We start from the raw sequence: 11,422 nt of genomic DNA on the forward strand, positions 1-11,422 counted from the left end.
TGCTAACTTTTACGTGGTTTGATTCAACTCTAATTGTATTAAGTGGTATAGAATTAATGTCAATATATAAATAAATAAAAAAAAAATTAAGTCAATATATTAAAAAAAATAATAATAATAAAAAAAGAAGAAGCAAAAAGCTCTAACGATGACAATAATTGATCGATCTTATATTTTCCTTTCACGAGGAGAAGCAAGAAATGAATACCTTAACTTTGTTTCTTTCGCTCACAGGCACAATATAATTGTGCTCCGACATTAGTACACTCCTATTTTAGGTATTTCCAACTTGGGTTAGTTGAAAGTTAGGTAGCTTAATTTGTATGATATTATTGGTCAATTAAAGTTAATGGCTCCAATTATAGTTGGGGCGAAAATGTTCGAATACTGAGCTAGATGCATGAATGGATGTGGAAAAATTGAAAATAATTGAATTCATTCCCGTTGGTTATTACTTTTCACAATGACACATACAATAGTGAGACTAGTTGATCTCTTCCGATCTGTGTTCTAATTTTATTTATTTATGGATAAAATAAAAATTTATTGAGAAAAAGAACTTGACCTATGCCAAAAGGGAAGGAAAAGCCTCGCATTCCCAAACAAACATAAATCAGGAAAGGATCCCAACCCAATCTCGAGGAAGTCTAATAGAATTCTTAAGCAAAAATTACAAAAAAAAAACAGTTGAACAATTCAACTTATAATAATATCACACAAAAGAAACAAAGATGTTAGTCCATTATAATGTATAGTTTCCTATATATTCAGCAGAGACTTGTCACCAATCAATTAAGATTTAAGACAGGATAGTCAGTGTTGATTGCATTTTGTCATTTGACAAATACTTGGGCGTAATACCCAAGAAATTTAAAGTCCGGCCACATTATTATTATTATTATTATTTTTTGCGTCATTTCTTTTAAAGTAATATATAAATTGATTTGAATCCATTCAAAGAATTCATATTATTTCCTCCTATTATCAGGATCCTTCTTTAGTTAATTTCGAAGGCTTTGAGTCAAAAAAATATTTTCTCGGTCCCACTTTCAATAGTGGTTTCGGAAATCACTATTTAGAATTGGACGAAGATAATAATAAAATAAATAATAATAACATGATAGGAATCATATCTTTATTGACTTTTAATAAAGAAGATAACTAATATGACATCCTCATTGGATGTAAAAATAAAGCAAATTGAGGAATTAGATATCATGATGTGGCTAATGAATATAACCTCTAAGGAAAAAAGAACACATGTCATATTTTTACGGTGTGAGTTGCGGCTTATGAAACCGACATTTAAAGTAAGACGAAGATAGTAATAAAATAAGTAATAATAACATGAAAGGAATCATATCTTTATTGACTTTAAATAAAGAAGATAACTAATATAATATTGGATGTAAAAATAAAGCAAATTAAGAGATTAGATATCATGACTTGGCCAGCGAATGTAACCTATGAGAAAAAAAGAAACACATGTCATATTTCTACAAATTCATCATTAAACTTTATCAAACGTTTGCCAAGTATCATGAATCTTGAAGAATCTCTCCGTCCTTTTTTGGCGGATGCTGACATTTCTTGTCTTATCCAAGGATTGCAGCCTCTTTTAATAAATGATGCCATGTCTCCGAAAATATTATAGCCCCTCTGTAACTAAAATAATAGTCTAATATAAGGATTATTAACTAATATAAATTATTATATTAGACCTAGATCAACATTTATTCCTGTATTTAATAGAGATTACATGTTTAATCTGAAATGGTGTAATAGTACACGCATGTTTGTAAATAAAATATATATATATATAGACACTTGTTAGTTTTACTTTATTTAGTTCCATATACAGGGGCATTCAACAACTGATTAGTGTTTTTTTTTTTTCTCACTTGAAATTGTGTGTGATTTATATATGTCCAGCAGGCCAATAAAAAGAATACCTCCTTAAATTTACTAGCAAATTAGAACTTGCAACAATATTATTCATAAAATGACATGCAAATTAAAAGTAGCCTCTAGTATGTGAGAGTTGAAGCACTTATGAGATAAACCCATACATACACGAATCCTTGGTATTTCCATAGAAAAAGCACATTTGTACATTCTTTTTTGTCTATGTTAGAATGATTTAGAATCTCATGGCCATTCCTCACAATCAAGTAAAGCTGCCAAGGAACCGACACCGATAGCGACATTGTCGTGATCAAGAAAACCATCCACGCTCCACTCCTTGAACAAATAGTCAGCATCCAAGGGGATATCGTTGTCATAGCTATATACCCTCTTCGTCGTATCATCATCATCATTCATTGCCGGAAACTCATCAAACCCAATATCTAAGAAACCAGAGTTGCTAGAGTATGCAACATTCATCTCCTCATCAATTCCACACGACTCTCTCTCTGTATTATTATTTGTACCCTGCTGGAATATTTGTTGTGCTTGAAGCTCTAATGCCGAGTTTGTGTAACGATTGTCATATAAATTTGGAAATGGAAATGATATTGCAGGGACTGCGTCAAGTATTTTGGTGCACCTCGTGGCCTTGGTTCGGATTGCTTGCGCTTGATTGGTCCGAGCCGGTGGCGAAATTGGTGGCTTGGTAGCTGACTTCTTCAGTACTGATGATCTGGATTTGCTTATCGTGGAACACTGCAGATTGGTTTGTTGTGAAGATGTTTGAGCTCCAGCTTTCTTTGCTAGAGTAGTGTTCCAGTAGTTTTTGATTTCATTGTCTGTTCGCCCCGGAAGTCTCCCAGCTATTAAAGACCATCTATATAATATATAAGAAAAAATGATAAGTAGTCCGATTCTCAAGTTAATCCCACTAATTTATGTGAGTGTGGATGACATCGTCGTTATCTACACCCACATAAATACAGTCTGATAAGTCTAAGAGTCGAACTAACTCTGCATCACAACTCAACAAAGAAGATAATTTATTTAACACTCTATGGATTAGTTTGTTTAAGGCGAAAAATGTGATATGAGAGAGCAATAAGTACTAACCTGTTACCAAGAAGCTTATGGAGTCTGATTATGAGTTCCTCTTCGTCATGAGAAATGTTTCCTCTCTTGATGTCTGGTCTAAGATAATTTAACCATCTAAGTCTACAACTCTTACCACATCGCTTCAGTCCTGCATTATTTCAACCATGTTATATCAATTACGACGATTTGGGGAGCATTTAGAATTCATTTTTACAATATGGGTTGAAGCAAAACAAAAAAATTAGAGTGGAAAACATAATGGAAAACAATTGGTGAGTGCTTATATATATGTGTGTGTGTGTATACCAGCTCTCTTGGGGAGGTTTCTCCATTGTCCTTCTCCATGGGCTTTAATGTAAGCTGCAAGTGTTTGATCTTCTATGGCAGTCCAGGCTCCCCTGTTGAGTCCTTCCTTGGAGCAACACGGACTCCTCCCCATCTCTCTCTATCTATCTATCTATCTATCTATCTATATATATATATATATATATATATATATATATATATCTATCTATCTAAACTAAAATTAAAAATGAAGTACTTAAGTGATCGAGTAGCAATGAGCTTTTATATATTCATTAGCCAGCACTCAATCAAGATCAATGAAATTGGAGACGAGACGCAATCGTAATATAAGTGGTAGAGGTTGTTTGGTTAGGTTTTGAGCAACAAACAAAGTCTAACAAGCAACTATCAATTCAAATATGTAGAATGGCCCTGGATTATTAGGGCTTGAAAAAAGTAACACCATTTCGACGTCCAAATTGACTAGTCCATGCCCTATGAATTCAGTTTCCTGTACGTGTTCATTCACTATGACGAACTTGTGTGATTTTATTACACCATACAGGTGGACTAGCTAGAATATTCTACCTTATGTAGTGCCTTATGGTTAAATCAATCACTTCATTCTAGATATGTGATTTGAGACCTGTTTTTACGAAAAGCATATACCCAAATCATTTTTACCCTTTTCCACTATTTACTTCTATTTTATTTACATGGTGCTTAATGATGTAATTCTTGATTAACGCCATACATATATATCCCACCGAGACTACCTTATCTTATATATGGTACTTACTTTTTAATTTTTTAATTCATCTCAATACGAGTTTTAATTGCACCGCTCTGGTTCAATACTTTTTTTCAGAGTAAATGTAAAGCATTTGTTGAAAAATTATCTGCCATTTACATTGTATTACAATTTTATGCTTAGAAAATAAAAATATAATGTTATTAATTACTTTATTTTTTAATTAAAATCTAAATAATACGACGTTTGTATTTTTATATTTGGTTATATAAAAAATATACCTGCATTTTTATATGTATTACTAATTTACTAGTACATTTCTCTAACATGAAAAAATAATAAATATATATATATATATAAAATGAATAAACTATATACGTGGATTGAGGACTCATTAATTTTTCTACTGAATGAGTCCTCAATCATTTATATATATATAGATGGTCTTTAATAGCTGTATACGTGGGAACAATAATAAAAAGGGTATATAGCTATGACAACGATATCCCCTTGGATGAATTGCGCATGGCTTTCCCGATTCGATGCTTCGTATACACTTTCTACAAAGACTTAAATGAATAAACTACTTAATTATATGATTTTGTAACAATGTTTTATTTTGAACCTTTCCCGATTCGATGCTTCGTATACACTTTCTACAAAGACTTATATGAATAAACTACTTAATTATATGATTTTGTAACAATATTTTATTTTGTATGTTGTTAAGTGAAACTTAGGATAAAATTATTCTTTTCTTATTCGAAAGTCATCAATTTAAAATTAAAAATATTCTCTCTTTGCAAAACTTTGTGCACTAAACTAGTCCCATTTTATTATTTATTTTATTATATCTTTTTTTCTTGCAATAAAATTGTTCATCTAAACTTTGAACATATCAACCATTCTTTATTTTACTTCGGCATAGAACCGCTTCATTTACAATTTGTTTTTATAAATACACAAATGGTTGTCATTTGAAATGATTTAGGTTATATTCAGCCATATGGAATTAGAATCGGTGAAATTGAAAAAAAAAAAAAAAAGTCCAATTTTAATTCAATTTTCTTCAATATCACTAATTTCAATTCTAATTCTAATACTTTAATTTCATACAATCAAACATAACCTTAAATTTAATAACAAATTTAGTGTCATGTTTAAGCGAGCTACTCTATGTAATTTAGTTAAAGAATGCAATAGACTCTAGTATGTTTTTTTAGTATCATATGTGCATTTTTTTGGTTTGCAGAAGTGTTTATATAATACGTTCCCTGAGAGGCATGCTAAAAGACAAAACAAAGGAACTCTTTTTAGTTTAATCAATTCAACTTTTTTAGTGATTGAATTAGCATCTCGTGTAATTGAGTAATGATAAATGTGATTTGACATGTATTTTCTGCACCTTCAATTCATAACAAATAATACACACACAGGTTTAGAACTATAAGAAAAAAAAAGTTATATATATAAGAATGACGTATTAAAATATCTCCAAGTCAAAAAGGAATTAAAAGTTATTTTTCCGTTCATGGTAAAACATGTATTTTCTTCTCCTTTAATTGATCCTCTTTTTGAGTAAAAACCGTGAACTGAACCAACTTCTCTAATTCTTTTGTTTTAATCTGTTCAAATCTTAGGCTTGATTTAATTTTTAAATTAAATTTTTTTTTTTTTTGGGAAGATTTAATTTTTAATTTGATCAGTTCAAAACTGAAAACAATACGCTGCTACGGGATCAGTCTAACTAGTTTTTGTTTAATTTCCTCATTTTCTTTTTGGCAAATATATATATATATATGGGCAGTACTATTGAAAGTTTTGTTTTTAGTTTAATTAATTTCGGTGTTATGTGCAAATTAGTCATATATGTGTAACCAAAGTCGTAAAGGATATAGGCTGCTATGCAAGAAAGAGAAATGTGCCTGGACAGAATACTGTTGTTTCCATATCATCTGAAGTCGACTCCATCACTATATATCCATGATTCATATTCCACATGAAATGAAAACCATCTATAATATATATATACACACACACATATAATGTTTCGCAATATCGATCGTGGAATCAATCGTGATTGCGTATTCAACGATACAACGAACCATAAACACATATAAACAGTCTTATATATAAACGGTTAAGATTTAAATCGTGTATAAATTTCTTGCACACGAATAAACAGGTAAACAATATTATGTGTAATCTGATCGTCATCATGCATTAATCTTGTCGTCATGCGTTGAGATTATGAAACATGAAAATAATTGTGAGAAAGTTGGGGAAGAATGAGGGCCGCTGGAGTTGCTTTCGTGTGCAGAATTTGAGGAGCAATAAATCTCGTGTACAAGCATGTAATGACATATGCTCAGCTAACTTTCAAACCATACAGATATTTTCAATCTACCAAAGTTGATTACTTTACTTCTATTGGAAATATTTGTTTATTCACAGTTTTCAATTGGTCCTCTCTCATCAACTAAACTTGTTATCAAAATTTCACACATGTTTTACCTAACATGTGAATTTATCTACCGCTGTCCCTTTCTTGATTAATTAATGACCATTATGAATACTTGTCATATGGTCATTATCGACCATTTTTGCTCAAAAAAACATATTTCCGAATTTAAATAACTTGCTTCATAGTTCATACTCGCCCGTTGCTGTAGAGGAGTTATTAAATAATTGAAAATTGCCCAGGCTCACTTGTGCAAAGCAAAAATTAAAGTAGGTCAATTTTAATTCGTACCCTAACCTTTGACTATTAAAAAAAAGATTGACTATTACAATTACAATTGGCACACTAACCTTTCACATAGCAAATTAGCAATACCTAGCATATTTTAAATTTTGGTAGGCACTCATATGGTAAGGGATTATATCATGTAAAAAACATATTCAGAAGATCTGATGACACATTTGCTGCTTTTTTTTTTTTTTTTTTTTTCTTTTTTTATTATTAAAAAGAAAAAAAAGAAATGACGGGATCGGGCCTTATAGAGTACTCAATAATTCATCACCTCATGACTCACCCACCAGTCACATATAATTTCATATCCAACATGCACTGAATATTTATTAAAAAAATTCTTAAAAACAATAACTGAAGAAAATTCGAACTTTGGACTTTCGTGATATGTGATGCATTCTTTTATTGTATACAAAACGATCTAAAACAGTGAGTTGCGGCATTCAAGGACTGCTGGTGGAGAATGGAGGGAGAGTCGCACAGGAGATTATTTTAATAATTGGTCCATCTTTCTGTATTTTGAAAAGTTGAAATGTTCTTCTTCTTCTGGCCCAACGAAAAGAGTTAAATTATCAGGCCCAGCCCAATCTGTTGCCTTAGCTGCGCTAGATCCGAAATGCTGTTGCGTAACAGGTTTTGAGGCCTATACCGACCCTCTAGAAAAAATTCAAGGGCATTTTGGTATACGCTTGTATGAAAGGGTATAGAGTTCTTTCGGTTCCAAACAACATAGAATGTCAAAGGCTCAAGTCCGTTTTGAACGACGGACTTAAAGAGGCTCTCAGGGCAATTGTCCCGATTTATTTATTATTTTTTTAACACTAACTATTAGGAATTTTTTCATATTATAATTATATACCAATGAAATTTTAGTATTGTCCCACTAAAATTATAAAAAACATTTCACTTTTACCCCCTTTACAAAATTTGCTGGGTCCGTCCCTGCTTGAGGATATATGTATTTCAGTCTTCAATTATTTTATAAATTCCAAAAAAAATAAAAAACCCTAAAATTTATAATAAAAAAAAAATTGAAAATTTTGTTTGTTTGTTTTTTTTTTGGGTGAACTGCATTAAACCCCCTTTTTCATTTTTTTTTTTTACCAACACCCCTCTCAACTATGCAATGGGGGTGGTTTAACTGGCGAAAGTTAGTTGAAATGGAATTGATTCAACATTCAGGCCTTGGTAGTTGGCTGCTGCCAGATGTGAGATAGAGTTTGGTCTTAGACGACCAAACCTTAGTAGTGAGGGGATTAAGCATCGCTAGATGGAAAACACCACATTGGACTACCTGGGCCGACGTGCCAAATTTTGATTATTATCAGCAGCGTACACTGGGTGGCATTACGCAACCCACCGTTTTGCTCCCAATATGATGGATTGGTAATCATGATGAAGAGACCCGTCCTTATATAAGAACATGGAAACCCATTGTCAACTGATAACTTGGGATGGTTTCCATGATCGGAAACTTTCGTCTCGCTGTCCGAGTCAAGTTGCGTCAGGATTATTATTTCTTCAGAGAACTAATCGTTCCCACAGACGGCGCCAGCTGTTGATGCAGAAATCCTCACAACTCGGAACGACGGCGTTTACCTGCAAAACAAAGGGACGTTACCTCGAATGGCACCGGTGGGGTGCCGGCCGAGGACCCTTCGATGATCAAGTTAGTACTTGTAATCGTATCACATAATAATTATGTATATTCTCTTTAGGGTTTTTTCTCGTACCTTCTTTAACGGCTTGGTGCCCTATTTATGGTTGTCGATTGGAATCAAATTGATTCCGCGGGAGATCGGCTTGTGCGAGATCAGAGGAGATCGATTGTTGCCATATTTGTCGAGATAAGATTTACTCCTTTGACTTTCTCAAATTGTGCCAAGGTTATCCTCACCTTATTGAACCACGTCGTCATTCATTATCCTAGATAAGAAATGTCATCATTCTTATTCGAGAAAAATCTTTATCTCTGATAATGAAACATATCGAAGAGGTCTAGCGGCTGGTTAAGGTAGGTTATTTTTCCCTATCAATAAAAATAGAAGTGCTAATTTTTATGAATGATGTCGTTTATATTATTTAATAATAAAAAATCAAGACACACCCACAAAGTAGATTTTCAAATAGGTCTAATGGGTATTTAAGTCAATTTCTATTTCAGTTCTTTTTCAACTAACGTTTATTTGCTAAGTTACCCTTGAATGAGATGTTTTGGCAAAAAAAAATTAAAGATGAAGGTTTATTGCAAAAGAGGGTTTAATGTAGTTCACACACTTTCTTCTTTATTTATTTATTTATTATTTTTTAAGAGCATTTTAGGTATCAATTTTCAATTATTTTATAAATTCCAAAAAATATCCTAAAATTCTTTATGTTTATTGTACATAACACGTGATTACTATTATTATTATTATTATTTAGCTTCTACAGGTTACAGTGTAACACATATTTTTATAGTTCTATGAATAAATGAAAAACAGTGATTGACAGACTAATTCTATAGTGTCTCTAATAACTGGACGTGGAATGAGAATATAAATATCACGTTTAAATTCAGTGACCTTTTGAATGAGTTGTTTCTTTCAATACAAAAGAAACAGACGGAATCCATTACACATGGTGGTGATGTTGTAGTCCTTCTCCCCCGTTTTCTTTCTTATATAAGGCAGCCCTTTTTCCGATAAGCATGGGGCCATGGAGTGATTTTTATTTTTATTTTTATTTATATATATATATATATATTTTGGAAATTCTTTCCACTCCTGTCAATTATCATTTCTATATATATATATATATATTACTCTTTCTTTCACTTTGTTGTTCAATCAACTTATATATATATATATATATATATATATATTACTCTTTCTTTCACTTTGTTGTTCAATCAACTCCATTATATTTTAGTTACATTGTTTGTTTAAGGTAATTTTATTTTTGTTGGGTATTATAACGGCGAATAGTTAAGAAAATGTCTTCAGCGAAAAACATTTTATTTTGTACATTACAGATAAAACTAACTTGCTTCATACTCAGCGGATGAGCCATTAAATAATTAAAAAATGCCCAGGCTCACTTGTTCAAAGCAAAAATTAAAGTAGGTCAATTTTAATTCCTACCCTCACCTTTGACTATTAAAAAGAAGATTGACTATTACAATTACAATTGGCAACCTAACCTTTGACATATCAATACCAAGTTTATTTTAAATTTTGGTATGTACTCATATGGTAGGGGTTTATCATGTAAAAAACATATTCAGAAGATCTGATGGTACCATACATTTGTTTTTTTTTAAAAAAAAAAAAAAGTAATGACGGCATCGAGCCTCTTAGAACAATTAATTACCTCATAATTCACCACCAGCCACATATAATTTCATATCCCACATACACTGAATATTTATTAAAAAAAAATCTTAAAAAAGAACTTAAGAAAATTCGAACTTTGGACTTTCGTGATGTGCGATGCATTCTTTTAGTGTTATATAAAACGAACTAAAACAGTGAGTTGCGGCATATAATCCTTTCAAGGACTGCTGGTGGGGAGACAGGAGGGAGAGTGCACAGGAGATGATTTTAATAATTGGTCCATCTCTCTGTATTTTGAAAAGTTGAAATGTTCTTCTTCTTCTGGCTCAATAGCAAGAGTTAAATTATCAGGCCCAGCCCAATCTGTTGCCTTGGTTGCACTAGATGGAAAATGCTGTTTCGTAACAGATTTTGGGGCCCATACCGACCTTGTAGAAAAAATGCAAGGGCGTTTTGGGATTGGCACGTATGAAAGAGTATAGAGTTCTTACGGTTCCAAACAATGTAGAATGTCTGAGGGTTCAAGTCCATTTTGAACAATGGACTTAAAGAGTGTTCTTATGGTATGGAAGTATGGCAGCATGTTTCAGATAAGTTGCATATACCAGTTGTGAGGTTCCACACAATGTAGAATGTCTGAGGGTTCAAGTCCATTTTGAACAATGGACTTAAAGAGTGTTCTTATGCTATGGAAGTATGGCAGCATGTTTCAGATAAGTTGCATATAAAGTTGTGAGGTTTCAAGGTTTTAATCAGTTTGTGGAATGGCTGTTATTACAGGTTCAAACAGCATGTCTTAAGGCCAAAATCCATAAAGGCATATTGTGTGTTTTCATTTGGAAGTGTTGGATGGAGAGAAATACATCATTGCATGGTGGAACAAAGGAACAAGCTTCAGTGGCTGCAAATAATGTTATTTAGGAAGTTTTGCAATTCTTCTCAGTGGGAATTACTGACTTAATGATGCTTTTTAATGTGGTGTAGTTTGGCTCTGTTTCTGGGTTGATAATGGGGCTGTTTCGAATTTGCTTCAGCTCAGTTTGTGAGCTTTTGACAGAAGAGTGGCCTTCTCAAAGAGCAGTAATTTTTTATAGAAGCCTCTTCTCTTATTTTATTTTTGGTATTCTGTTTTATTCCAATTTTAATTGGAATTTTTTTATTTTTATTTTTATTTTTTGGATTTAACTCCACTTCTTTGCTATGTAATGGAGATATGTCTCCCTTGTTATTGTATTTTTGAACCTTATATATATATAAAAACAACCCATTCAGGAAAAAAAAAAAAAAAAAAACAATAAAAGTGTTAATTTTTATGAA

The 11,422-nt window shown here is 32.0% G+C and overlaps 1 protein-coding gene across 1 annotated transcript; it reads right to left on the minus strand.

Annotated features, from left to right (window-relative positions):
- Positions 1-1,961: 1,961 nt before the first annotated feature.
- On the minus strand, positions 1,962-3,536 carry LOC132308084 (transcription factor MYB123-like). Its single transcript, XM_059806058.1, has 3 exons — positions 3,310-3,536; positions 3,022-3,151; positions 1,962-2,785 (listed from the first exon to the last, which is right to left on the minus strand). The coding sequence occupies exons 1-3, from the start codon at positions 3,440-3,442 to the stop codon at positions 2,149-2,151; spliced, it is 900 nt and encodes a 299-aa protein (XP_059662041.1). The 5' UTR covers positions 3,443-3,536; the 3' UTR covers positions 1,962-2,148.
- Between the last annotated feature and the right edge of the window lie 7,886 nt (positions 3,537-11,422).

The sequence above is a fragment of the Cornus florida genome, unplaced genomic scaffold (genome assembly GCF_030987335.1).
Source record: "Cornus florida cultivar Cherokee Brave unplaced genomic scaffold, ASM3098733v1 CherokeeBrave_3.0.0_Hap2_Chr05, whole genome shotgun sequence".
Lineage (NCBI taxonomy): Eukaryota > Viridiplantae > Streptophyta > Magnoliopsida > Cornales > Cornaceae > Cornus > Cornus florida.

What these genes read in the sequence shown, in the direction of transcription:
- LOC132308084 (XM_059806058.1), bottom strand. Translation starts at nt 3,442, where the DNA reads ATGGGGAGGAGTCCGTGTTGCTCCAAGGAAGGACTCAACAGGGGAGCC. An exon ending in AAACCTCCCCAAGAGAGCTG is followed by an intron (nt 3,152 to 3,309) that starts GTATACACACAC and finishes GAAATAATGCAG; the next exon opens with GACTGAAGCGATGTGGTAAG. An exon ending in CATAAGCTTCTTGGTAACAG is followed by an intron (nt 2,786 to 3,021) that starts GTTAGTACTTAT and finishes TATATTATATAG; the next exon opens with ATGGTCTTTAATAGCTGGGA.